The 26434-nt window shown below is 53.4% G+C and overlaps 3 protein-coding genes across 6 annotated transcripts; 1 reads left to right on the forward strand and 2 right to left on the reverse strand.

Moving 5' to 3' along the window:
* Positions 1–74: 74 nt before the first annotated feature.
* TOP3A (DNA topoisomerase III alpha) lies at positions 75–11573 on the reverse strand. 4 transcript variants are annotated; one of them, XM_086854813.1, is made up of 20 exons: positions 11316–11573; positions 10663–10888; positions 9220–9279; positions 8598–8671; positions 7864–7939; positions 7230–7338; positions 6822–6965; positions 6180–6350; positions 5867–5967; positions 5659–5733; positions 5462–5544; positions 5136–5343; positions 4787–4972; positions 4502–4631; positions 4049–4162; positions 3804–3969; positions 3228–3371; positions 2827–2949; positions 1872–2593; positions 75–968 (listed from the first exon to the last, which is right to left on the reverse strand). In XM_086854813.1, exons 2-20 carry the CDS (start codon positions 10840–10842, stop codon positions 790–792), a joined length of 3045 nt encoding a protein of 1014 aa, XP_086710939.1. In that variant the 5' UTR covers positions 10843–10888; positions 11316–11573; the 3' UTR covers positions 75–789. The 4 variants fall into 4 exon arrangements, with proteins under 4 accessions (XP_086710939.1, XP_086710938.1, XP_086710940.1 ...); XM_086854812.1 differs by having other exon boundaries at positions 11277–11568; XM_086854814.1 differs by having other exon boundaries at positions 10663–11126; positions 11180–11526.
* Positions 11566–20789, forward strand: SMCR8 (SMCR8-C9orf72 complex subunit). The gene is made up of 2 exons (XM_023936909.2): positions 11566–14107; positions 16093–20789. The coding sequence occupies exons 1-2, from the start codon at positions 11763–11765 to the stop codon at positions 16544–16546; spliced, it is 2799 nt and encodes a 932-aa protein (XP_023792677.2). The 5' UTR covers positions 11566–11762; the 3' UTR covers positions 16547–20789.
* On the reverse strand, positions 20642–26379 carry SHMT1 (serine hydroxymethyltransferase 1). The gene is made up of 12 exons (XM_086854816.1): positions 26308–26379; positions 24995–25112; positions 24573–24718; positions 24161–24276; positions 23911–24071; positions 23662–23743; positions 23225–23437; positions 22893–23009; positions 22427–22549; positions 22116–22232; positions 21901–22011; positions 20642–21499 (listed from the first exon to the last, which is right to left on the reverse strand). The coding sequence occupies exons 2-12, from the start codon at positions 25085–25087 to the stop codon at positions 21330–21332; spliced, it is 1449 nt and encodes a 482-aa protein (XP_086710942.1). The 5' UTR covers positions 25088–25112; positions 26308–26379; the 3' UTR covers positions 20642–21329.
* Positions 26380–26434: the final 55 nt, after the last annotated feature.

The raw sequence follows: 26434 nt of genomic DNA on the forward strand, positions 1-26434 counted from the left end.
CTTTTACAGTAAAAGCTTCACTATTTTATGTAGGAAGAAATAATTGGGCAGAGTTAAGGTGTCACTGCATCAAATTTAAATTTTAAATAACATTTTAATAAGAAACTCATTAGTCTGACAAAAATAACTTTCATCAGCTAACAGCATCACAAAGGCATGTCTGAAAGTTTGAGGAAGAACTCGCCCTCAGATTCAGGAACCATCTAAAATGAAGGCTTTTTCCTGAGCACTGCAGCTGAGCTCCAACCAGGGCAAGCACCAGATCCAGCTCCTCTGCACCTGACCCTCCTTCACTGGCAGGAACAACCCAGGTAAGGGGCACAGAAAAGGGGAATGTTGCTCAGGTAACATCAGCTTAGAAGGGAATTTAATTCCACACTGTGGAAAGCCAGGGACTGAGCAGAGCTCGGCAGCCCTGGTGTCTGTCCTGGTGGCCCTGATCCAGCTCTTCCCTGCATGGAAAGGCCAGGAACAACCACCAGGATAGTGCAGGGGGATGATTCAGCGCAGTTTTCTCCACAGCCTCAGCTTCCAAGTGCTTCTTTGAAATGTTCAGACTTTCCCAATCTGCTCAGCAGAAGAGCAGCTGGAAACAAAAGCTGGTAGTGCAACCACTTCTCCAAGCTGGTTGAACCCTTGCTGTAACAAATGGCATCCCTTGGCAGGAGCAGCCTGCAACCAGCCCCACCAAAAAACACCCAGGGGACTTGTTCCCAGAGTCCAGCTCCTTGTGGCAGAGGTGGCTCCTGCAGTTCACAGCCTTGCAGGCTCTCAGAGGTCCATCCCAGCTCAGTGGTTCTGAGGACAGGTTTTCCTCGTGTGCCCAGGCTGGTGGCAAATGCTGCAGGTCCGTGGTTTCTTGGCAGCAGATCCTGAGGAGAGACTGTCTGGTCTCTTGGCCTTGCTTCCCAACCCTCTGGAGTATCCATTGCTGCCAAAGTGGTTCAAAGAGTTATCTCCAGAAGGGCCTAGAGACAAAGAACTTGAATTTAAGGATCTTTGAAAACATGAATAGGTGAGAAACAGCATTCAAAACAGCAGATCAAGGATTCTCAGATTAGTCCTGAGCCTGCATTTGCTTCAGACTTGTCTGAACAGTGAAATGTTACCCATTTGTGTTGTAGCATTAGAGATATGTGGGAACAGCACAGGGGAAGCTGATCTGCCTGCCTGAGTGCTCTGGTCTGCAGCTGAAGCAGAAAAAACATGGCACAGAAGAACTTGGGTTTCAAAACTCGATTTTACCCGTTTAGGCCCAAATGTCTGAGGAAAAGGAGGATCTCTCACAGACCACATCTCCCCCTCTGTAGCTGGTTAGGTCCCTTTTTGTTAGTTCTCTCTTATGCATCCTTATTTTGTCATTATTTTTCAGCATCTTTCCATACAGTTTCATCTCTGACCAAAGCTCCAGAGTGATTTGCCCTTTCCCTGTACCCCTAAACCAGGGCAGAGGGAGCACAAATTCCCTGGCATGCCAAATGAAATTCAATGTCTCCAGAGAGATGGACACTATCACCTCCCTGGGCAGCTGTTCCAGAGCTCTGACACCTTTAATGTAAAGAAATTCTTCCTCATGTTGAGGTCAAACTTCTTGTGTTTTAGTTTCTGGCCATTGCTCCTCATCCTGTCGCTGAGCACCGCCAAAAAAAGTCTGGCACCATCCTTCTGTCACCCACCTTTGAGACATTCACATGCATTAATGAGATCCCCTCTCAGCCCTCTCTTCTCTAGCCTAAACAGCCCAGCTCCCTCAGTCCTTCCTCATCAGAGAGATGCTTCAGACCTCTCACCATCTTTGTGCCCTCCGCTGGACCCTCCCCAGCAGCTCCTTGTTTTGCTCAGTTTAAGAACAGCCCCCAGCCCGGCCATACCTGGTGCCACGTTCTCATCTGCCCACTGGAAGAAGCCGCACTGCTGCTCCCGGGGCTTGGGGCAGGTGTGGAACTGCCGCCCCTTGTTGGGCCCGTCCTTCTGCACGGTGCGAGTCACGGCGGGCTGCTCGCACCTGCACATTGTGCCACCTCCAGCATCCAAGCTGCTGCTTCCCAAGGGCTCTCTCCCTCCTCCTGGGCGCTGGAATCCCGCTGGGGCTCTCCCAGCAGCGGGCTGGAGCAGTGTGGAGCTGCGTGGAGCCGCGGTGCCTCTGTCCTGTGGCTGCTCATCAGCCCAGAGGAAGAAGTTGCAGGTGCTGGAGCTGCACTTGTAGAACTGGCGCCCTTTGTTGGGCCCGTCCTTGCGCACGGTCAGCAGCAGCGCCTCGCTCCCACAGTTGCACACCACAGCATTGCCATCGTCTGGAGCAGCTGCAGGAGCAGCCCTAGGGGTCCTGGAGGAGTTGATGGAGAGCAAATGTCCCCGTGCCAGGTTTGAGGTCCCCCTGGCTTGCCTGGTCTCACTGTTGGCTCTGTTCAGTGAGTGGTTGGCCTGCAGGTGATGTCCTGGCTGGGGAGTGGACAATGCAGGTTGGGATGATCTGTGCAAGTACTTGAGGTCCAAAAGTTCTTTCAGCATCTCATCACAGCCTCCGATGCAGCCAACGAACTCCAGGGGCATCACGGGGGGAACGCTGCCTTTCTTGAATTTAAACTTCAGTCTGCAAGGAAAGGAAGAGTCAAAGTCTCCCAGTTTCTCATCAAGAGACCTCAATTTAGCCTTGAATTCTTATTTATTGTTTTGATTCTGCTATATGGAGGCCAGTTTCCCCAACTCATATTCTTTCCATCCCCAAGCCAAGTGCAACTCCATCTTTCCAAGACTGCAATGGAAAATAGTTGCCCAGCCTAATCCATGAAAGTCTCTGCCCCAATCAAGGGATAACTGCCCTACCTGTGAACTGGGCGGGGGGTACACACATCACAGACGCTCTCGTCCCTGCTCACATCCAGCACGAAATCAGGGAACCAGACTGCAGTTCTACAGGCTGGATAGCTCATGCAGCTGAGGTAGAACCTGCCATGGGACAAAGGCACTGCGTGAGGAAGAGACAAACTCAAGACAGTTGGGGATCTATTCTTGTGTATTCTTAGCTGTCAGAAATTGTCAAAACTGCAATTTTATGGGGGAAATACCTACTGGAGAAGAGATTCAGCTGAGTCCACACAGCTCATGTAACTGGTGGAGTCAGTGAGCTGCAGCCCAAGGTTTCCAAGCTTTTACCAAAGGAGGTAAATAAATGCCTGGAGAAGCACAAACCAACACAGGAGGCTACAAGAGGGAAGGTCACCAACCCGCCATTCTTCCTGGTCTTCAGGACCATGTCACTGTTGCACTGGGGACATTTCCGAACAGAAACGGGCATGGCTGGGTACACCTCATCCTGCTCTGGAATTTCTGCAGCTTCTCCCAGATACTGAGCCAGGGCCTGGTCCAACCTGTAAAGAAACGAGCAGAGCATGCTGGATGTCTCTGCAAGGAGCAATCAGGTCTGCAGTGACTCAGCCCCCCACACAGCCCCTCTGAGCTTCTCCATGAGCACATTGACTCAGCACCACATTTCTGCAACGGGCACGGTGTGGGTACAACAGCAGAGGTCAGTGCATGTTGCCATCCCCAAATTTAATTTTAACTCATCCTGGTTTAAACCCTCAGCTGGGAGGAACTCCTGAGAGCGTGCCAGGCTGCAAGTCATCCCTTTCCATGCATCTACACACAGAGGGCAGAGCTCCAGGGAAACAGTGTGGCAGGATCCCTCATTCCACGGAAACAGTATGACAGGATCCCTCTCTCCAGGCTGAGCCCCAGATGAGCAGCCAACACCTCCAAGAACAGCAAAGCAAGAGGAAGAGAGCAGACACAGCACTCACTTGTTGGCTCTGGCCACAGCTTCAATGAAGACTTGCTTGTACTTCTGGACCTGCTGCTGTAACACTACAGATTTGTCTTTCTTCCCCTCACAGATTAGTTTTAGATCAGCCTCCAGCTCAGCTCGAAGGTCAGGCTTGGACATCTCGTAGCCCATGGAATCATAGCCTGAGGAATATGTGGAATGGTAAGCAAAAGGAAGGAGCAAGTAAGGACTCTGCCATCTCTGTAAGGGCTCTCCCCTCACCTTCCACCAGCCCCATGCCCAGCTGGCCGGGCAGGAAGCGCTGATCTGCCGTAAGCCCCACGTACATCCGCGTCTTGATCGTCTCAATGTGCTCGGCGTGGGTGGCATCAGTCCCTGCAAGCAGAGAGATGTCAGTCAAACCAGGGCCAAGAAGTGATTTCCCCTGTGCCCAGGGACAAGGACACAACTTATGGTGAGGAGCAGCACTGCCTTTGTGCCCCTCTGGCACTGAGGCCAGCAAGGTGCTGGTGGCACAGCCTGGACATGCAACTAACTGCCCATGTCCCTGGGGACTGGAGGCACACTGCAGGCTCCTGAGGATGTTGGACTTTGCCCTCTATATCCCTTTATTCTGCACATTTAAGTGATTTCTTATCTGCAGCAACATTTGGAGAATTCCCTGGGGAGAATTCCCTCTGCCAAGACCAAGAGGCCACGCAACCCACTACTGACCAATGCCGTGTTTTTCCATGAGAGCAATGAGATCTGCTTCTGTGAGGAGCAAGGGAGGACTGGTTTCCCCATCCACCATCTCCACTGTGGTGGGCTGAAAGCGAGACCCTTTCTGATACAGCGGGATAACCTGAAGGGAAGGAGAATCTCTTTGAAACTGCTTCCTGGTCCATTCACTCAGGACAAAAGGCTCTGAGTGAAACAGCCAGAATTGGTCAAAAGATGTTTTGCAGAGAAGTCTGAGGTTGGCAGTGAAGTGCCACTTATGTTACTCAAGGGGATTACCTTATCACTCCACCTGTCATAAGGATACACTTCCAGGTAATTTCGGGCCAGGATCATGAGTCCTTGAGCAATGAATTGCTCATTGGCAATGTCGATCTCCACAGTTGTTTCCTGTCCTTTGGCATCTTGAGAGCAGCAAGCCAAGAAGTGGCGCACGATGAACTCGTAGAGTCTCTGCTCATTGCCCTGAGATCAAACAGTGAGAAGGGTGAGTGTCCTCCCAGGTGAACCAAACATCACAAAATCAGTGGGATCTCAGATGAGGATTTTGTGCTAATGACCACGTTAAGACTTTTATCTTTATTTATCAAGCAACACAACCCATCCAATTCCCTCTGGTTCCACCCACCTGCAGGTTGCTGGCGTATTTTGTGGGGTGAATGGGAGGGTGAGCCTGATCAGTTTTGTTTCCACTCCGAGGGTTTGGCCCACCCTGATCCAAAATCCTCTGTGCAAACTCTCCCCAGTTTGGGTCCTGTGTCTGCTGTTCTATCAAGGCAGAGAGGTTCAGCTCCTTGGGGAAAATGTTGGTCTCAGTTCGAGGGTAACTAATGAGCCTTAGGAAGAAAGAGAGGAGAGCATTTGAGAGTTATTCCAAGATGCTTCCCATTTTGAACAAAAGGCCGTTTAGTTTTAAAAGAATTAAGTTTACCAAGCCAAGTCTTGCCTTCTTACCCTTTAGTATAGAGTTTTTCTGCTATTGTCATTGTTTCCTTTGCATTTATTTTCAGTTTGCGGGAAGCCAATTTTTCCAGTTCCTGCATTGGGAAGAGCCAGAAAACCCAAAAGTATTAGTGGATAATTCAGAGCAGTGAGTAAAACATCTGTTCAAAGCTCTTTTCAAAGAAACCCTTCCCAGAGTTCAAACATACCACAGTGTCCAGGGGCAGGGGCCTCCATTTGCTCTTTGGCTTGCTCACAACGTCAACAACAGTCGCTACCGGATCCTAAACAGAGTAAGCAAAATCCACGTCTCCTTTAGGAGTTTACATAAACTGTTCTTTAAAAGTCTTGAACAAGACAGATACAGGACATGTTTGGCTGAATCTGGATTATGCAACCATTTACAAGCTTTCTTACCTCCATACACATCTGGTAAAGGACCAGGCACGCTGTGTGATTGAAGAGCCGGTTCCTCTTCCAGTTGAAGACCACGCTGCCGTCCTCATGGTCGTGGGTCACTGTGATGGACAACAGAGCTGGCTGATAGAGGAGCCACAAAATGGAAATGCCACAAAGGAACTTGGAAACCTTCCAGCTCTGCTCAGTGGTCGTGGCAGAGGAAGAGGAAACCACCTCTGCAGTGTTCTGTGTTCCTTGCTCCAATGTTTTTCCTTTCTATCACATCAAACCCTCGAAGATGGAGCCCAGGACTGTGGTTCCCCAAACATACCTTTAATTTTGTAGAAGGCTTCAGGAACAAAGGCCTGGATGGCTTTAAAGCGTTCAACCACAAATCCCAGTGTTGGGAACTGGCAGCTGCCATAGCTGATTAGCTGATCTGCTAAAATATCAGGGAAGATCTTCCGCAGCCTCAGAGTCTGGAATCTGGTGAAGGCAGCACCTGAGGAAACAATGTTGAATGATAATCACAGCACTTCAGATCTTTTTAATATTCTAAGCATTAATTTTACTCTGTTTAATACTCAGCTGAAGAAGCTTGTCAGTGCTGCATGAGCTATAAATTTAACATTTGCTTCAAGGAGAAATTTCCTCTTTTCAGGAGGAATTTCTTCACAGAAGAGGTTTTTAAACATTGGAATGCACTGCCCAGGGAGGTGGTGGAGTCACCATCCCTGGAGATGCTCAAGAAACAACTGGATGTGACATTCAGTGCTCTGCTCTGGTTTACAAGGAGGGGACCAGTCACAGGTTGAACTCAATCTTGGGAGCTGATGATTCTCTAATTCAAAGAGCACATTTCCAGTAAACATAAGATGTCATTTAGTCATGTCTGATCTACAAATCAGGTTTATGAGACTGCAGAGGGCACTTCTGCCTTGTGTTGAGGTTAGAGTAACAGACATTTACGTGCCTATCCTGAGGTCCAGCTCCTGCCTGACGTCGACGGCATCGCTGGTTTTTTGGTCGGGCTGGGTGAGGTTCTCACAGGCTGATCTGACAGCATGAAGTGTGATCTCAGAGAAGCGGGCTCGGAAAACCTGCAGGTTTGGCTTTACTGCCAGATACAGACAGAAGAGAAATCAGAGTGACTCAAACACCAACAGAAAGGGGCAACTAATAAACAGCTATTGAGAGAGCGTGCTGTCAACTGATTCTACAGCTTTCCAACAGCTGCATGCATTTCTGATCTATCACAGCCACATATTTATTAGAATTAGACAGTATTTAACCTGGACATGACAAAATTGAGAATTTGCCTCTGCTGAAGGAGTTGTTAAACTGCTAATGGAAGTCAGACTGATGAAGATGCTCTACACACCAGCTCTGCACACATGGATGATCTCAAAGCCAATGTTCTCTCCTTCTCGATCACAGTCAGTCCAGATCACCAGGGCTTGGCATTGCTGGATTTCTCGTTCAAGGGTTCTCTGAGAGGAGAAAAACAACACAGAGAGAACATTCCAGGCCACTTGCTCTGTCATTTCATTTCAGAATGACTCACTGAACACAAAATGCAATGTGTATCCATGGAGATGGGTTGTTGCAATAACATTTTGTAATTCTGTGTCTCGGGAGATCAGACAGCTTTCAAAAGAATTGAGTCATTTATTTACATCTAATTCTGTTAAAAAGTTTGGCTTGGAGCAGATTGTACCACAATCTGTTTTCTAAAAATGTCTTTTTCTGTAAAACTGAGACACAATCATCAATTCCACCTTGTTGGAAAAAAACATTTCTATTTTTAGCTGTTCCTTCACTGCACTACTTGTACATGAGCAAGAGCTTCAGTCTCACAAATGAACAGCATTTACAGTCCTAGGAAACACAGGAGAAATCTGCTAAACTGCAGAAATTTGGATGTTAAAGACAAAGGTAAGATCATCCTTCTCTCTGGGACAGTATTTGTTGAACCAACCCCTGATCTCAGTTTCAAAGTCTTAATCATGATGTACCTTGATATCCAGGTAATTTTCAGGGCAATACTTCTCAATTTCAGCATCAAAAAGAGCTAAAGGGTTGCAGCTGTGCCTGGAAAAGAGAGGAGAAACATGTGTGTGCACCACATAAACTAAAACACCATGTGTGAGACACTAACTGGTGCTGTATAAGTACTGGAATTAATGTATTTTATTACAAGCCTTGTTTCAGACGACAGAGAGTTCACATGAAATGCTGAGTAACATTTAAAAACACAGAATGGAAAACCAGCCAAAGAAATCAGCAAATCTGGAAGGCAACAAACAGCTTCTTCTATTTGAAGCCCAGAGTACAAAAAGAGGTAAGGCAGAGAAAGAACTTTGCTTCCCAAAACAGCTCCTGGCTGAACAAAGAACAAAGATCATCTCATTTTGGAATCAGTTTAATTCCCTGTGTCTGCCTTGGTGTATTTTAACCAGTATTATGTCTTTGAGGGGTTTTAGCACTCTGAAGACAGGAATTTGAAACAATATTTTGGCTATTTTCTATAAAATTTGGAACTCATCACCCTGCTCTGAGTCAGAGTCCCTCCCTGTCCCTTTGTCTTTGAGCTTGTCTCAAAGATTTGTCTTTGTCTTTGAGCAGTGTCTCAAAGATGGGTCAAGGAGGTGCTTCCAGTGTCAAGGATGAGAACAGGAGGTGACAGGCCCCCTCCTGTGAGGGGCAGGAGGTGACAGAGCCCTTCCTGCCAGGGGCACGAGGTACCAACCATTTGCGAAATGGCATGATAAAATCATGAGCCAGTAAATGTCCTGACACGGATGTCATCACCATGGTAACATTCTGCAAGAGACAGAGCAAGGAAATTAGTGGCCATCACTCACCAAAAACTACCCACAGCCCCAAAATGTCCCTTCAGTTCTCAATTTACATGATTAGTGACACCTTTCTCCTGCTAATTCCAGAATGGTTTGGGTTGGGAGGGACCTTAAAGCTCATCCAGTGCCACCCCTGACAAGGGCAGGGACACCTTCCATGGTCCCAGGTTGCTCCAAGGCCCATCCAGCCTGGCCTGGAACACTTCCAGGGCTGGGGCAACCAAAATTAATACATCATAACAAGTTCTATCCATGGCCTTATCCTCAATTTTTGTAGGAAGCTCCCAATTCTAAATAGCAATGTATTTTTGACTGACATAAAACCAGAAAGTTAAAATATTTAGAGCAACAAAACAGATGGCTGAGCCAAAGAAACAGCATCTGACTTTTCCTCATCTTTGGGCAGAACATCCCCATGGCTGGAGCCATGTTTTTTAACTCCTGACAAATGGCTTTTATTAATTAGTATTTGTACTTCATTAATCCAGCAGCAGATGGAGAGAAAACTCTTACCTGGCCAAATATCTGGTAGTCGTATTCATAGATCTTGTTGAACTTGGAAAACCCTTCTCGCTGGAAGGAAAAGGAGAATTCCTGAGTTTCTGTCTTTGAACAGGACACAAATTCTTATTTTTTTTTATCTTTTAAATTAATTTTTTTAACAGGAAACAAATCCATCCCACCTTGCTTTGTCCACACTGGGATGGAGCATAAGAGGCACGTGGCAAAGGAAAACCAGGTACTGGAGCTAATGGGATTTGCAGCAGGGAGAAGGAAATCTCCTGTATCATTTGTGGAGTCACTAAAATGGTGATTTCCAAGGTAAGAGGATTTTAAACCATTCCTGAGGGTTATCTCCCCATGAATAATGAGGAACTGATTTATTGAATGGGGCTGGCCAGTGTTCTGAAACTCCTATCTTGTTCCAAGTGACAAGCAGTGTCCCCAAGGCTACCTCCCACCTAACTGAGACTCATGGAAGTTTCTAGATTGTGTATTTGCTGCTTTTTTTTACAGAGGCAAGACGATGTCTTGATTGGGACTGTCAGCACCCAGGTTCTCAATAACACCTTTTATTCAAAGGAGGTTGAAGCCATGTGGGTGTCAGCCTCTTTTCCCAGGTGACAATATGAGAGGAAAAAACCTCAGGTTGTCCCAGGGAAGGTTTAGATTGGACATCAGGAAGAATTTATTCATGGAAAGGGTTAATCATTATTGAAGTGTCCAGGCAGGTGATGGAGTCACCACCCTTGGAGGTGTTCAAGGAACAATTGGATGTGGCATTCAGTGCTCTGGTCTGGGTGCCAAGATGATGATCACAGGTTGGACTCGATAATCTCAGAGGTGTTTTTCAACCTCAGTGATTCTCTGGTTCTGGCCTAGTAGCACCTTAGTTTGGGAGTTCCTTAGTTTGGAAACAGCAAGTGATTCTTAGCACAAAGAGTAGAAATCTTTGATTTTTTTCCTCTCCAAAACACAGCCTGTTTTTGCTTTATTTGGTGACCTCCAGTAAACCCCTGACACTTGCTGATGCTGCAGAAATGGTGTTTCTGGATGGGGAAATGCATGCTGATGGATGGTGTCAGTTTCTGAAGCCTTTGCCATACATTGCTAATCCAGGAATGACCCAGGGAGCCCTCACCATGGAGCTCAGTGCCTGGTGAAGGAAGCCTGGGCAGAGGGAGCTGAGTTCCCACTGGACTTAAACCACAAGGACCAGGACTCCCAAATACATTTGGGCAAGTGGTGATTGTGCACAGAACAAAGCCATTCCTGTACCCTCATGTGTTCAGGTATAAAACAGCGCCAAGTGTGCCACAACGCTGACGTGAAGTGTCCATGCCAAGCTCTGCCGGGAGTCCTGGGGCTGCCACACACGGCACGGACCCTCCCCAGCCAACAAAGCCACCCCAGCCTCCGTGCCCCAGGGAGCAGCAGGAGCTGGGGTGTTCCTACCCGCCGCATCCTTCTGTTGGAGAGCAGCTCAGCGATCCCTCGGGCAGCATCGTTCTTCTCCGCCACGCACAGGACCTTGCGGATCCTCTGCAGCGCCAAATCCTCCGCGGCCCGCGAGAAGCAGCGCCAGGGTTGGGGCAGCATCCCGCCCCTGCTAAACAACCGCCCGTAGAGGTTCATCACAGGAGGCGAGGCCAGGGCATGCTGCTGCTCCGCGTCCCGGGTCCTGCCGGCATGGAGAGATCGCTGGTGTCACCGCTCGGCCAGCCCGGGAGGCTCAAGGCAGCCCCTCGGAGCCGCACGGGGATGGAGAAGGCGTCATCCCGCTCCAGGCACGGCTGTCGGGGGGTCCCTCAGCCTGTCCCCCGGCCCTCTCCTGCCCGGCTGGGGCTGCCCTCTTCCTCCGCAGCCTCCTCACCACCGCTAATACCCCCTCGGGCTGTCCCTTCCCTGGGGCAGCGCAGCTCCCTCGCCACCCCTGATCCCCCCTCGGGCTGTCCCTTCCCTGGGGCAGCACAGCCCCCTCGCCACCCCTGATCCCCCCTCGGGCTGTCCCTTCCCTGGGGCAGACCTTTCCCTTTCCTTTCGCCCTTTTCCCCCCGTTCCCCCCTCACCTCCCAGACCTCCCGCGCTCCGCTGTCGCTCCTCCTCACCGTCACGTCCTGCCGTAAAGCGCAGCCGCGGAGGCGGCAGGGAACTACAACTCCCGAGATGCCCCGCGGCGCCCCTAAGTGTGCCCTCCCGCCGCCGCTCCGTCTCGGTTTTCCCCCTTTCCCGCCTCCGCTGGGCCAGTCCCGGGGTCGGTAACGACAAAGGGCGATGACGGTAAAAATAAACAACAGCAGCTGAGGAAGAGGAGGAGGCGGCGGCGTCGCTTCCTGCCAGCGAGGTCGGAGGCCGCGGGTCATGTGACTCTAAGATGGCTGCGGGACCGTGAGGAGGCGGCGGCTCCGGCCATGGCGGCGGCGTGAGGGGGACACGGGGCTGCGGCTGCGGCGGGGCCGGGCCGGGGCTGCGCCGGTGCCTCCCGCGGGGCCCGGCGGTGGCGGGGGGACCGGGGGCGCGTCGCTGCTCCATGTCGGTCCCGTCCTGCGGGAAATATGATCAGCGCCCCTGACGTGGTGGCCTTCACCAGGGAGGAGGAGCTGGAGGATGATCTGTACCGCGAGCCGCCCCTGCCCGAGGAGTACTCGGTGCCGCTGTTCCCCTTCACCGGCCAGGGCGCCAACCCCTGGGCCAAGGTCGCCGGCTCCAAGTTCACCCGGGACTTCATCCTCATCTCCGAGTTCTCGGAGCAAGTGGGGCCCCAGCCCCTCCTGACCATCCCCGATGACGCCAAAGTGTCGGGCACCTTCGATCTCAATTATTTTTCCCTGCGGATCATGTCTGTGGATTATCAAGCATCCTTCGTGGGGCACCCTCCCGGCTCTGCCTACCCGAAGCTGAACTTTGTGGAGGATTCCAAGGTGGTGCTGGGGGACTCCAAGGAAGGGGCCTTTGCCTACGTGCACCACCTGACCCTGTACGACCTGGAAGCCAGGGGCTTTGTCAGGCCCTTCTGCATGGCTTACATTTCTGCTGACGAGCACAAAATCATGCAGCAGTTTCAGGAACTCTCCACCGAGTTCTCCAAAGCCTCCGAATGCCTGAAGACGGGGAACCGGAAAGCTTTTGCCAACGAACTGGAAAAGAAACTGAAAGACCTTGACTACACCAGGACCGTCCTGCACAATGAGACTGAGCAACAGAAGAAAGCCAACGACAAGGGGTATTACACGACCCAGGCCATTGAGAAGGCCAATGAGCTGGCCAGTGTGGAAAAGTCAATCATCGAGCACCAAGACCTGCTGAGGCAAATCCGGTCCTATCCCTACAGGAAGCTGAAGGACTCTGAATTCCACCCCTACGAGCCAGAGTGTGCCCTGGACCGGGCTGATGTGGGCAACGATCAGGACCCAACTGCCTCTGACCCTGCTGAGCCCGGTGAAACTGCCCTTTACACCCACGTGCCATCCTACACCCCCAAACTCATCAAAGCCAAGTCTGCCAAGTGCTTTGACAAGAAGCTGAAGACACTGGAGGAACTCTGTGATGTTTATTTTTTCACCCAGACCCTTGACCAGTTGCACCATATCGAGAGGACTTTTCGAGGTGATGTGTGTTACCTCTTGACAGAGCAGATAAGCCGAGCTCTCCTAAAGCAACAGAGTGTCACCAACTTCCTCTTTGAGGATGTGTCTTTCCTGGATGAAAAACCTCCTGAAAAACAGTACAGAGGCTGCCAGGGGCTCGGCCAAGATGCCACAGATGAAAAGTGTTCGGAAGAGTCCCTTGCTCCTAAAGTGGTCATCAGCCTGGGCTCCTACAAGTCCAGCGTGGAGTGTGTGCCCATCAAGATGGAGCAGGAAATTGAGGACTCTGAAGGACCCAAAATGTCTGAATCCATGATGTCTGAGCACCAGGAGAACCTGGACTATCTGGATGCAGATATCAAAGGCAGCATCAGTAGCGGGGAGAGCATCGAGGTGCTCGGAACGGAGAAATCGGGATCTGGGCTGACAAAATCGGAGAGCCAGGCCAGCCTGCCCGTCATTCCCAGCCCCCAGGCCGGCCGGAGCAAGGTGGGCAGCCGGCGCACGGTCAGCGAGGACAGCATCGAGGTGCTCAGCACGTGTCCCTCTGAGTCCCTCATCCCAGAGGATTTCAAAGCGAGCTACCCAAGTGCCATTAATGAGGAGCCCCACGCAGATGACGACCAGGGAGGCCTTCGCTTCACCCCCAGACTGAACCCGGGCGTCGATGATGGGCAGGATGACATCTCAAAGCAGGAAAGCTTAGTGCAGGTGGATGCTGCCTGTTGTATCGGGAAGGAGAGCCCCAACTTCCTGGAGCCCCTGCCTGAGCTGGGGCAGAAGCCGTGCGAGGAGGACGGGGTGGTGCGGATCCCCCCGCAGCCGTACCGGCCGGCCGAGCAGGGGCTGCGCGGGGGCTTCCCCTGCCACGACGGCCTCTCGGGGGGGCTCCTGCCCTACGAGCTCGATTCGCGCTACCTGACGGGCAGCAGGGAGGTGAGTAAGAGCAGCCTGGACGAGTGCTCGGACTCCACGAGCTACATCAGCAGCGCCGCCTCCACGTGCTCCGACAGGACCCCCTCTCCCGCCCACCTGGGCTGCGCGGCCGGGGACAGGCACAGGAAGAAGGCCGGGCAGAATGCGCTGCGCTTCATCCGCCAGTACCCCTTCGCCCACCCCGCCATCTACTCCCTGCTCAGTGGGAGGACCCTGGTCGTGCTGGGGGAGGACGAGGCCTTGGTCAAGAGGCTCGTGACGGCGCTCTCCATCTTCGTGCCCAGCTGCGGCGCGTACGCCAAGCCCGTGAAGCACTGGGTCACCTCTGCCCTGCACTTGGTGGATTTCCAGAAGTGGAAGTTGGTTGGACTCCAGAGGTAAAATCAAGGATCTGTTTGCTATAGTAGGGTTGAGGTGTGTGGTAAGAACTTCCATCTCAGAGGGTAGGGGTTGTGTATGGGATCTTAATTGTCAGCATAGCTGACACAGATTTCTGCTGGTGGGATTTATTTTGGAAAAGGAGTCTTGTCTCCTCGTATCCAGCCTCACGTGAGAGTTAATGTTTGTAACATCTGCTGGGCATTTGCTGCCTGCCTCAGGTGAGTTACTTGCCCAGGAGATTTCTGCCTGGCAAAGCAGAGAACAAACACCTGAGTCCTGCTGGGTTCCTGAATGATCTGATAGGAGTGTTCCTGGAGTCCCTTGTGTGCTCTGCTTTGCCATCTCCTACTGGAACTCTTCTCACATTTCTAGCTGGAATTTTAGGGTAAATGGTGCTGTGCTGGAGGGGAGGGTTTTTTCTTGTGGAGCCCATTGAGCAGGTGATGAGATCTGTAGGTCAGAATTGGAGTGCAGCACCTTGGTCTGTGCTGGTGAGGAAGAAAGGCCCCTGGAAGTGTGCAGGAGCAGTGTTGGAATTGTAGGAAACCTCTGCTGAGAGTGAGAACTGTCCCAAAAACAAGTGCCCCTTCCCAACACCCAGAACTGTGGCTTCACAGCTCATATTAGCAAAGAGTGTTTGCTCAGCCCAAGGGCCCTGCCCTTGTTGACATTATGAGAAGGATTTTTTGGTGTGTTCCAGGATGTGTTCTGTGCTTTGGGTGCAGGTATGGCAGGGGATGGCCATTGCTGTCACCAGTGTGGAAAACATGAGTCAGAGTGTCAGGCAGTGCTCAGAGCTGGAACAGCTCCTGCAGGAGTGTTTATAAACAGCAGGAAAATTAAAACACAGAAACCTCCTTTCTTAGATGCAGGGTATTGTATTTCTGGGAGATGTGGATGGTGAAATTATCCAAAACTCTGAGTTTGCTCTCATTTCTGTACTCGTGAGGCAGGATGACAGCTCTGCCAACAGCTGCTTGCAAGCTCTCTGTCAGTGAGGTTTTTAAAAACCCCAAGTGTTTACTCTTTGCTCAATGTTTGTGGTTTGATGCAATTTTTATAAACAGAAATCTTTATTTAAGAACTGCCTGTAACATGTGTCAGTCATTTCAGCTCTCCTCTGTGGAATGTTAATTAAATGTTCAGTTTAATGTGGGTGCTCTCCACAAACCATTTGTAGGAATGGCTCTGGGAAGGAATTTAGAGGCTGAACTATTTATTCCAGTAAGGATCCTGTGTCTCCTAAGGCAAGGTGCTGCCTGGGCACACGGGCAGCCCCTCCACCAGTTGGGGCTCCCAGTTTGAGGCTGGGTGCCATATCTGAGCCCAGCAGCTGTCACCACAAAGAATGGAGGAGATGAAGGGTTTGCTGCGTAGGCTTGTGATTTGCATTTCAGTAACAGTAGGTTAAGCTTGGTGGGTAATTGTATGGTTGTGAGCATGCTGTGGGTTTGCACCTGAGTGACAAATAGCCAGGCCAGGCTCAGACACGGAATGTTGTGGGTTAAGGACGGTTCTCTCTTTTAGGAAATTCAGAAGGTTCTTTGACCACCTCAGAGCAGCCCCCTCCCAAAGCAATTTGGGGGGAATGTGGAGCTCTTGGAAAGGGGCGACTGCTTTGGGTTTCTGAGTCACATTGAGAGGCTTCCAGCTGCTGTAAGATGTGTCTGTTCACCAGAGATGTCCTATCGCTCCCTCTCCATGTCACCAAGGGAGGAAGCTGCCCTGAAGTGTGGTGGTTTATGCTGTAGCATGCACAGTACAGATCAGGGCATGTGGGGATCTAGGGAATCGAGCTTTCTTTGGGATCTGGCAGGCTGGAGAACCTATTTGTCCCCCCCTAGGCTTTATTCACCCACAGAGTTCTTGCACCAGCTCATCCTCATAGAGGGGAAACTACACAGGATACAAGGCACAGAGACACACCCTGCTGCTTAATTATGGCTGCCCTCCATCCATGACCTCTCTCTTGCTGTTGCAGGGCAGTGTCCCCTGCTGGGGTGAATGTGCTGCACGCCCTGAGCCGCTACAGCCGCTACCTGAGCATCCTGGACGCCGACAGCAAGACCCTGCGCTGCCCCCTCTACAAGGGCACCGTGGTGGCCCGGCTGGCCGACCACCGCACGCAGATCAAGCGTGGCAGCACCTACTACATGCACGTCCAAAGCATCCTCACCCAGCTGTGCTCTAAAGCCTTCCTCTTCACCTTCTGCCATCATTTGCACCTTCCCATCAGCGAAAGGGAACCGGAGGAATCCGTTGTGAATCGCAGGATGAACTTCCTAAAGCTTCAGCTGGGCCTTGCCAACGAAGATATCAAAATCGTGCAGTACTTGGCCGAGCTGCTGAAGCTGCACTACATTCAGGAACCGGGGCAGGGGGGGAACCCCCTGCTCAGATTTGACTATGTTCCCAGCTTTTTGTACAAAATCTAGCCTTGCACAGGCCGTGTGCCCGCGTGCTCGGAGTCTGACAGAGCCCATCCGTGCTTGACATTGCCGCTGCCTGCAGTAGCTCTCACACGTCGGGAAGGGGCCGAGGTGTCGGCGTCTCTGCTCCGCAGGAATCCGGGTCTGCGAGGGCGGATTTCTGGTGATCCCTGTAGCCAAAAGCGTAAACATCACATAAACCATCGGGCACTCTGTAAATGTTAGAAGGGGCACTGTTAAAGTGGATCACAGCAGCGTCCCAGGGGGGTTATGGCATGAGGGGAGGTTGGGCTATCTCGGGGATCAATACTGACGAGTGTACAGCCCCCCATAGAGCACAGTGTCCTGCACTCTTCTGCCTGAGCACTGTCAGTCCCTTGCATGGGGCCAGGGCTGTGACCAGAGGTGTAAAGGCCATGTGAAGTTTTGTATCCACTGATGTGTCTGTCATGTGAGTGTAGCTCAGAGCCCCCAGGCAGGGCAGCAGCTCATGGGTTTGTGCACAGCCAGTGGAGGATGTCCCTCATCTTCCTGAGTTTCTGAGCACTTCCCAGGATAGGTTGTCCCTGGGTGAGTGGGAGCACAGCAGAGGCACAGATGCTTCTCTCCAGAAGGGGTTTCCCGTTTCTCCAGCTTGGTTAGAATCAGGAAGGTGGAAGCACTCCCTAGCGCTGGCGAGCCCCGAGGGCTGGCCGCTGTGAATGTAGAGCACTGTGCCTTGTTCATTTGTCACGCCCCATTTGGGCCGCCTTCGAGCAGCCTGGAGGAAGACTGGGAATCCTCAAAGCGTTTGAGGGCAGGGGTGGCATTTTAAAGACAGAGGGGAACTGAAAGAGGGTGAGGGCCCTCTTTTTAGGTGCTTTTCGTGATGGGGAAACGATGTGATTCAGCTGGAGCCACGCTGTGAGACAGCAGACTGTTAACCACAGGCTGCCTGGCTGGTGAGGTACAAGTGCTCAGGAGAGTTTGGGGATGAATGTACTGGATTCTATGTTCTATCTATAATAGTTTATTTATTTATATTTTTTTTTGCTGGGAACATTTGTGCTTTGTGGTAAAACAGGGCTGGCATTGCTGCGTGCTGCTCCTGGCTGAGCCATGGTCACTTCCTGACTACCTCTCCTGGGGCTCCTAGGTGGCTCTGGGTAGGGCAGAACTGCTGCTCTCTGAGCCTGAGTACTGAGAGCTTTTCCTTTCAAAGCTTCTGTGCCATAAAGGATGTACCACCAACATGGTGACACTCCCTGATCGTTCCTGTCAGTGCTGAAAGTTTTGTGCCCAGGCACAGCGCTTCCCTCTGGAGTCTTGTAGGTGATTCTGGGCCCAGGCTGCTCTGCCTGGTGCCATGTGGCAGTAGCAGCTCCCAAGGTACTTCTAAGTAAGAAAAGTCTTGCTAGGAAAGATAATCTTGGTTTTAATTCTTTTTAATGCTGATTATGGGGTGAGAACAGCTGAGATCATACAAGAGCTGATCTGTTCTTTGGTTTGTTGGGTTTTTTTAAACTTCTTTTTATGGTAATAATGTGAGGCAGCTTTGGAGATGAATGTGATCTTCCTTCTGAGCCCAGGAAGTTTCTGTGTACAGCCTGGGGTTCCCCAGCGAGGCTTAGACCCCACTGAAACTTGCTGTGAGACCTGCACTCCTCCAAAACCATGTCCTAGAGGCAGGGAGGCTCCTTGGGGAGGCTGTCATTTTGCACCAGCATCTGTGCCTCAGGATCATGCCACCTCCTCCTCTGCTCTGGAGAGGGCTCTCTGGGGTATAAACCAACAGGGCAGAAAGGCTGTTTTTAAGGCTATTGCTGTTTGTGGTGGCTCAGCCAAGTTGGCCTCCTGGTTCTCTCCAGAGGGATTTCCTGGGTCAAGGGTTGCCTGTGATGGTGATTTGAGGTTGTGGTTGGAAGCAGTGCAGCGTGGCCTTTGCTGAAGGTGAGCAGTGTCTCTGAGGGGCTGCTCACCTTTACAGCATGCTCAAAGCCTTTTCCTGTCCTACCTGTGCCCTCCTGTCTCATGTGAACTGAGTCTGCTGGTGAAAGGCCTCTGTGTCCATCAGATTGGCTTTCTGAAGTGATTCAAGGTGCCCCCTGATTGATTCATGCACACCCAAACTTCCACACTGAAGCTGAGGTGAGATTCCCTGGGGGAAGAGGCATCTTGGTAGATGAGTAATGCAGGTGACACCAGACAGATGAAAGCTCCCAGCATCCTGCTCTGGAGCTCAAAGCAGGAGCTTGTTTCCTGCTGAGAAGCAGCCTAGTGCTGTTTGGGTTTGAGAAGGGAGGGAGGGAGGGACAGACTTTTTTCCTGCTGACTCACTCACGTCTTCCTCCAGCACGGAGTGGCACAGATGATTAATGGTGGCTCATCTTAGTCACAGTGGTCCTGACCTGTGGTGTTCAGCTGTGCTCATAAATTGATAAATAACTCACTTCTTGCTCCCTCTGTCCAGCCTGGTAGTATCTGATTTTCAAGGCCGTGTTGAGCAATACTTGCACTACCACCTGTCTGACCTGCTTCACCTCTCTGCCACAAAGCAGCTCTGACTGGGGAGCTTGGCTGGAACATTACCCAATTCCCAACGGGAGCTCTGGGATTATCTGCAGCTGGGAGCAGTGGAGAAACACACCCTGGAGTGCTTGTCCCCCTCTCAGCAGTGTAACCTCTGAACTTGGACTGCAAAGGAGGCGTTAACACTGGTCTGTGCATTTGGAGCCCTCTGTGCTTGTGGTGGCAGAAACTGGGGGGATTCTGAGCACAGCTGGTGTTTGGGAGCTGAATTCCTCTTTCCTCTGTATTATCTCTGTCTCTGTTGTTCTGCTCCTGTACAGTACAGATCCCTGTATTGGCACTTTAGGACTTTCCCCTGTCTCCAGTTTCTGAAACTCACAGACTAGCAACAAGCCACAACCTTTGCACTGGTATCTCCTGCCACGAGTTCTGGCACGTGTGTTGGTTGTCCTGCCTGGGCCATCCTTCCACGAGGAGCAGGGCAGGTTCCTGGCAGTGGTAGTGCCATCCTCACCAGCCTTGTAGCTGCCAGAGCCAGTGGTGCCCTGCATGGCCATCCCCTGCTTCCGTGAGTGCTGCCAGCCCAGCATGTCCCCGCTCCCGCACGGCCGCGCTGGCTCCCTCCTTGCTGCCAGCAAGAGGAGGTGTTCGACCTGACCGAGAATTCCTCAGAGCAGGAGCCTCTCCTGGCCAGGACAGAGGGCTCCTGTTTGCCACACCTGCTCTTCCCAGCTGCCAGCCCCTGCTCTGCTCTCCACTAACCTGCTGCTTCCAGCTCCCACCCCAGGAGGCTCAGCCATAGCTGTAGGTGATCTTAACCCTACAAAGGTTTCATTTCTCAGAGAACAGTGCTCAGATTTCCTTTCATCTGATAGCAATCACTTCTGAGCAGCTCCACAGCTGCCTTGCCTCGGCAGGGAGGAGCTGCTTATACTCTAGCAATATTCACCGTGGTGGGAGAGGCACTCCAGGGGTGGGAGCTGATGGCTGGGTGCCTCCAGACCAGTTCTTTGGGTTTTATTGAGCGTGAGGCTCCTGAGCCCCCTGGTCTGGGGGTGGGGGCCAGCCCACGCTGCAGATTCCGGGAGCTGGGCAGGACCCGGGGCTTGTAGCAGCACAGTGAGAAGGCTCCTGTAACAGCATCTGAGGGAATCCAGGGAGCTGCCCAGGCTGCAGGAGAACACCTGCCTCAGAGCACAATGTCAGAGCACCAAACTGCACCCCGATGTTGGAGGGGTCACAAACCCCCCACCCCACTGCTCCCCGAATCAGAGTTAACTGGAAGGCAGAAGCAGGGTACCCGGTCCTGCCGCTGGCACAGCCGCTGGCACGGGGATGGGGCTGGGCTCGGAGCTGCCTCTGAGGGCTGCCAGGAGGCTGTGATTGATGAATTCTCATTTTAAAAGCACTGTATCCTATTCCTGCATGTTGAGTTCCGTGTGTGTGCCTGTGCGTGCTGAATGCTTGCGTCAGTAGTTAGGGCGAGTGTGACCGGGAGAAATCCAAGAAGCATGTCTTAGTGTCGTGCTGTAAGTGTTACTGCACAAGAGTTTAACAGATGTTAACACCAAATGACTAGTCTGAGAAATGTAATTTTAAAAAAAAAAATATTTATTTGGGTTCAGATATTTTTGAAATACAAAAAAAAAAAAAAAAAATTGGTCGTATTTTTTAAAGCCTATAATTCTTGGTGGTTAAATTCTTAATTTTACCGTGCTTATTAAAAAATGGTCCAACCTAAGCTTTGTGCCAAGGGGTCTGAGAAAATATTGTAGGATCTGGTTAGGATGAGATGGTGATCCCAGGAGGGATGTTCAAGACAAGGCTTTGCCTTGTCATAGCCTGTGGAGGTGGCAAGGCACATTGGATGAAGAGAAATCTTTGAGGCTGAAACCAGGGGCACTTCTCGGGGCTGTGAGGTTTCTTGTGCAGCTGGAGCCCCGTCCCTCACACTGCCATGGGCAGGGTGTCCAGGGAATGTGGACAGACCAGCCGAAATCTCATCTGCTGCTCCACAGCCAGCAGGAGCCGGATGGCACCGGGCCATGAGGTGAGGGTGACACAGTGCTGAAGGGCTGGTGTCCCCACAGGGCTTGTACTCGTGGGGTCCCTGTGCCCCACGTGGGAGGGAAAAGGGGAGTAAGAGCCAAAGGAGGAGCTGCTGCTGCAGTTCCACAGGGAAGTGCTGGGAGAAGGCACTGGGGTGTTGGTCTCAGGCTGGGGATTGTGAGTGTGCCCTGGGTACTCCTGTGGCTCCAGGAGCAGGCACGGATGTGTCCCCTTACAGGACAGGCAGCCCCGGGAGTGGGAACGTGGCTGCAAAGGCTTCTACCTCTTCCTTCAGTGCCTTCAGCTCCCCACGGTATTTTGGGTCCTCCAATTTGTCCTTGAATTCCTTCAGCGTGGCCTTGGGGCTCATTTCCTTCTGCACACGCAGAGCCAGCTCGATCCCTGCCGGGATGGGAGATGTCTTGGTCAGCCCCTGCAGCTGCTGCATCCCAGGGCTCTCCCAGCCCTGCAGCCCCTGGGACACAGCCCTGCTCCCTCCCTCCTTCCCCTCTGAGGGACTTGCTGCCCTGGGAAAACAAGTTAGAATTCCTGAGGACAACTGGGAGAAAACTGCAAGAGACACAGGCTTTCAGCCCACTGCCCGTGCAGAGGGGAGAGTTTGGCTGGTCCCAGCTGTGGCCAGATGTCCTCCCCCATGTCCAGATGTGGAGGTAGGATGGCTACTCCTCATTTGTGGGTGTGTTCCCTTGCCAGCTGTGGGGATGGCTCCAGTGGGGCTCAGCTGATGCCTCCTCAGCCAGGGGAGCTGCCCTGGAGCACACAGCCCCACAGCCCTGGCTCACCTCTGTGGATGTACTGGGCCACCTTTCGGAAGTCGTCCTGCCGGAAGCCACGCGAGGTGAGAGCCGGCGTCCCGAACCGGAGGCCGCTGGGGCGCAGGGCACTGACATCACCTGCACCACAACGAGGCACATGTCACCAAACCTGGCACCGAAACCAGCACCTGAGGGATTTCAGCCTGGCTCCTGGAGCTGGCAGAGCTTGTGGGATCCCTCACCAGGACACGTGTTCTTGTTGCAGGCGATGGAGCAGAGCTCCAGCACCCGCTCGGCCCGGCCGCCGTCCGTGCCTTTGCTGCGCAGATCCACCAGGATCAGGTGGTTGTCAGAGCCCCCTGCAAAGAGAGGGGTTTGGTGGGCACGTGGGCTTGGGGAAATGCTGCTCCTGCAGGAAACTTCAGCAGAAGACTTGAGATTTAACAAGGGATGAGGAATTGTGCCAACAGAGCCCTGCCCGTGGTGTCCATGAAGCGCTGCCCTGGTCAGACCCCAGGCTCAGCCCCATCCCATTGGCAAGATGTGTCCTCACCTGTGACGATGTCGTAGCCCATCTCCATCAGTGCTGATGAGAGTGCCTTGCAGTTGGCCACCACCTGCTGCTGGTAAGCCTTGAACTCGGGTGTCATGGCCTGGTGCAGCGCCACGGCGATCCCTGCGGAGACAGGCAGGCCAGGGTCAGTTTTGGGGGGCTCCCACCAGCAGTGACACTGCCAGCAGAAGCCACACTGGAGCTGAACAAATGAATGGACTGATCCTTCCTTTCCCCTAACCAGGTTGGTGGCATCACCATGACCCAAAACACAGGATAGGACAGTCATTCCTTGGGCAATGCTGGATCAACCAGCTGCCTTTTTTTTGCCACGGTGTCCCCAAGCTGTGAGCCCTGTAGGGCAGCTGGAGGATCCCATGCTGCTGCTGGGGACCAGAGCCCTGCCAGGACACCTTTACCAGCTTCCTGTGCCATGCTGGAGCTGGCAGCCAGCCTGGCTGTATACCTGCAATGGCGTGGTTGTGTGGGCCTCCCTGCAGCCCCGGGAACACCGCCTGGTTGATGAGGCTCTCCAGGTTGTAGAGGGTCTCCTTGCCTGTCTTGGGGTCCACGCTGCGGGTTCCTGCGAGACAGGGAGGACACGGTCACAAGGCAGCTTCTCCCACGAGCTGCTTTCACCCCCTGGCTGCTCAGAGCAGGCACAGTGCTTGCTCCTCTTCAAATCTGAGCCAGAGTTAGCCCAGGGAAGCTCCCCAAATGCTCCCAGGAATTTTCTGCCCTGCCTCCTTCCCAGCTGGAGCAGGAAGGAGCGTTAACTTGCAGCGTTTCTCCCATCACCTTTGCGGTAGAAGATCATGCCGGCCCTGCAGCCCCGCAGGGTCTTGTGGGTGGTGGTGGAGACGATGTCGCAGTGTTCGAAGGGCGAGGGCACCACGCCGGCGGCCACCAGCCCGCTGATGTGGGCCATGTCGGCCATGAGATACGCCCCGTTGTCATCGGCGATCTTCCGCATGCGGGCGTAGTCCAGGTTCCGCGAGTAGCAGCTGACGCCTGCGGGGACGGGCGATGAGGAGGGGACAGAAGCAGATGTGCAGGACTCTGGGACAGCCCCAGGACCAGGCTTGCAGTGCAGACAGCCCAGCTGGGGACAGTGCACAAGCTCCTTGCAGGCTGTTGGGGGTTTCCTCCTGGCACTGCAGCATCCATGGGCTTTGGGGAGCCACCCCCATCCGGGTTCTGCCACCAGGGAGGTTGGTACAGGTGTGATCCTTTACCTGCTATGATCAACTTGGGGTGGAAGAGCCGGGCGTTCTCCTCCAGCCGGTCATAGTCGATGTAACCAGTCTTGGGGTTGACCTAGAAGAGGAAGAGGAGGGTTCAGCCACCTCTCTGTGGTGAAGATCAGCTGCAGTGCTGTCCTGCAGGAGGGGTGCTGGCAGCCTGATGCTGGTACTTTTAACTTTAATAGGCACCAACACTTATGATAACTGCGCCCTGGCTCTGGCTGGAGCAGCTCTCTGTACCTTGTAGGGCATGGACTCGAAGAAGACAGAGGTGGCAGAGATCTTCTTCTTGTCCGTCATGAACCCGTGGGTGAGGTGGCCACCATCAGGCAGGTCCAGCCCCATGATCCTGCCGTGGGGCTCCACCAGGGCCGTGTACACCGCAAAGTTTGCGGGTGACCCTGCAGTGAGAGCGCACTGGGCTGGTTATGAATGCTGGGGCACACAGAGGCCTGGGCAACTGTCCTGGCTCTCCTGAGCACCCCAATACCTGAGTAGGGCTGGACATTGACTCCCCACTTCTGGGGGTCGAGCCGGTAGGCCTGCAGGGCTCGCTTCTGGCACAGCCTTTCCAGCTCGTCCACAAACTCCGTCCCGCCGTAGTACCTGCAGTAAAGGACAGGGCAGGGCGTAAAACCAAACTCAGAACAGTCCCTGTGACCAAGCTGGGGAGAAACTGGAGTGGTGCCCCATTTGTGCAGCCACAGCAGATGTGGCCCTGCTGAGACTGTCCCATGTGTGGCCAAGGACAGAGGATGAGAAGGTCAGAGCCTGTCCTGGAAGAGCTTGGCTGCCAGCATAAGGACATTGCTTCCTTCCCTGAGGTGAGGCCTGGCAGGATGGGCGGTTCCTCTCCCACCCTGCAAAGGTTTGGGTCGGTGGGCCTTGGCCCAGCCCCATACCTCTGTCCTGGGTAACCCTCAGAGTATTTGTTGTTCATGCAGGATCCCAGGGCCTCCAGGACCGCTCGGCTCGCAAAGTTCTCCGATGCAATTAACTCCAGCCCCAGCCTCTGCCGCTGTTTCTCCTTCTTGATGATGCTGTGCACCTTTGGGAGAGGAGAGAAATGGCTTCACCCATGCTGGCTCTGCACGGAGGTGTGGATGCTCCACCACAGGGTCAGGGCTTGGAAAGGTGCTGGAGAAGGGAGATGCGGTCTCTTCTTGGTGCAGCTGTTCCCAACCAGTCACAGAGAGGGCACAGAGGATGGATGGGTTCCAGCAGCTTGGGCTCTGCCATGTCCCTGGCTCCACGAGGTCAGCATCCCCACGGCTGGCTGGGGGTGAATGAGGCAGCTGGGCAGGAGCCTGGAAGGGGCTCTCACCTCCGGGTCGTTGGTGTCCAGTGGCTCCATCACCATCTTGCTATGGGAGGCCCAGAGCTCGGCGCTGGGGAGGCCCTGTGTTGAGCTCGCCATGGTGCTGCTGCTGGGTCTGAATCACCTGCCAGGGGAGAGGGGAGTCTGTAGGATGGCAGCAGGGCTGGGTGCCTCCTCATCTCCCTGTGTGCTGCCTGCTGCCATCCCACGTATTCCCTGAGGACAGCCATGGCTGGGTGAGGAAAACACACACAACCCTCAGGCTTCCCCTGCTGATTTAAGATCAGTTTGTTAATTACAGTGCTTTGATAATGTCTGATACTCTCCCATCACCGCCCCTCCCTGAGCTCCCCCTGCCCAGCTCAGCAGTGCCTGATCTTTAATTTCAAGGGCAGTGAAGTGCTCAAACCCACAGATCTCAATTTTAACACGCACTGCAATACCCAGCACGCTTAAACCTCTTGCCTGCTTTCCCTTGGGCAAAACCCCAGCAGGTCAGAGTCCTGCCCCAAACCCTGACTGAAGCATCTTGTGGAGCTGAGAGGCCCTGAGAGGCAGCAGCTCTGCCTCTGCTTGGTTCCATGGCCCAGTTGATGCCACTGCTGCTCTTGGGGAAGGAATAACAGCCCAGCTGCTGCCTTGGCAGAAAACAATTAATCTTTTTACTCATTAACCCTGCAAGGACGGGTGAAGGGCCGTGAGCAGGTTATTAAGCAATCCCACATGGTTTCCTTGTGCCAAGCTGCCGAAGTCCATTCACGCCGCCCTTTCTGGGCAGGGATGCTCAGCCATGCTCTGGCCCAAGCCCAGGCCTCACTGGCAGGGTGGGAATCCTCACTGCGAGAGGCTGGGCTGGGCAAATGGCTGCGAGGGAAGTGCTCTGGCTCTGAGCAGGATGTCCTGCATGTCCCCCCAGCACAGGCTGCTGCAGCACTCACACTCACTGCTTCTGGCTCAGGGGGGACACAGCTGCCATTCCCAGCCAGGATGAGTTCCCCCACCATGTCCCCTCTGATGGTGGACACCTGGCACCTCACCTGGGGAACCCCATCCCCGAAGCTCTGTCTCCAGCTAGTTCTGCACGCCCCGTATCCCGACTCCATCACCTCCCACATCCCGAGAGCCTGGTGACGCGCCTCTCTGCCCTGCTCCGGGTGGCGGGGACCGGCGCTGCCTGGCCGCTGTCACCGGCCGTGGGATACCGTGCCGTGCCCCAGCCCTGCTCTCCCCACACCGCACGCCCCGATCCGGGCCCCGATCCTGGTCCGGGCCCCGATCCTGGCCCGGGCCCCGATCCTGATCCGGGCCCCGCTCCTTACCCGATCCCGGTTCCGCCACCGCGCGGGAGCCCGCGCGCTACCATAGCCCGTCCTGGCCCCGCCCCCCCTGCGCCGGGACCAATCAGCGCCGCGCTCCGCCCCGGGACCGGCGGCGGGGAATACGCTC

The sequence above is a fragment of the Cyanistes caeruleus genome, chromosome 17 (genome assembly GCF_971803275.1).
Source record: "Cyanistes caeruleus chromosome 17, bCyaCae1.hap1.1, whole genome shotgun sequence".
Lineage (NCBI taxonomy): Eukaryota > Metazoa > Chordata > Aves > Passeriformes > Paridae > Cyanistes > Cyanistes caeruleus.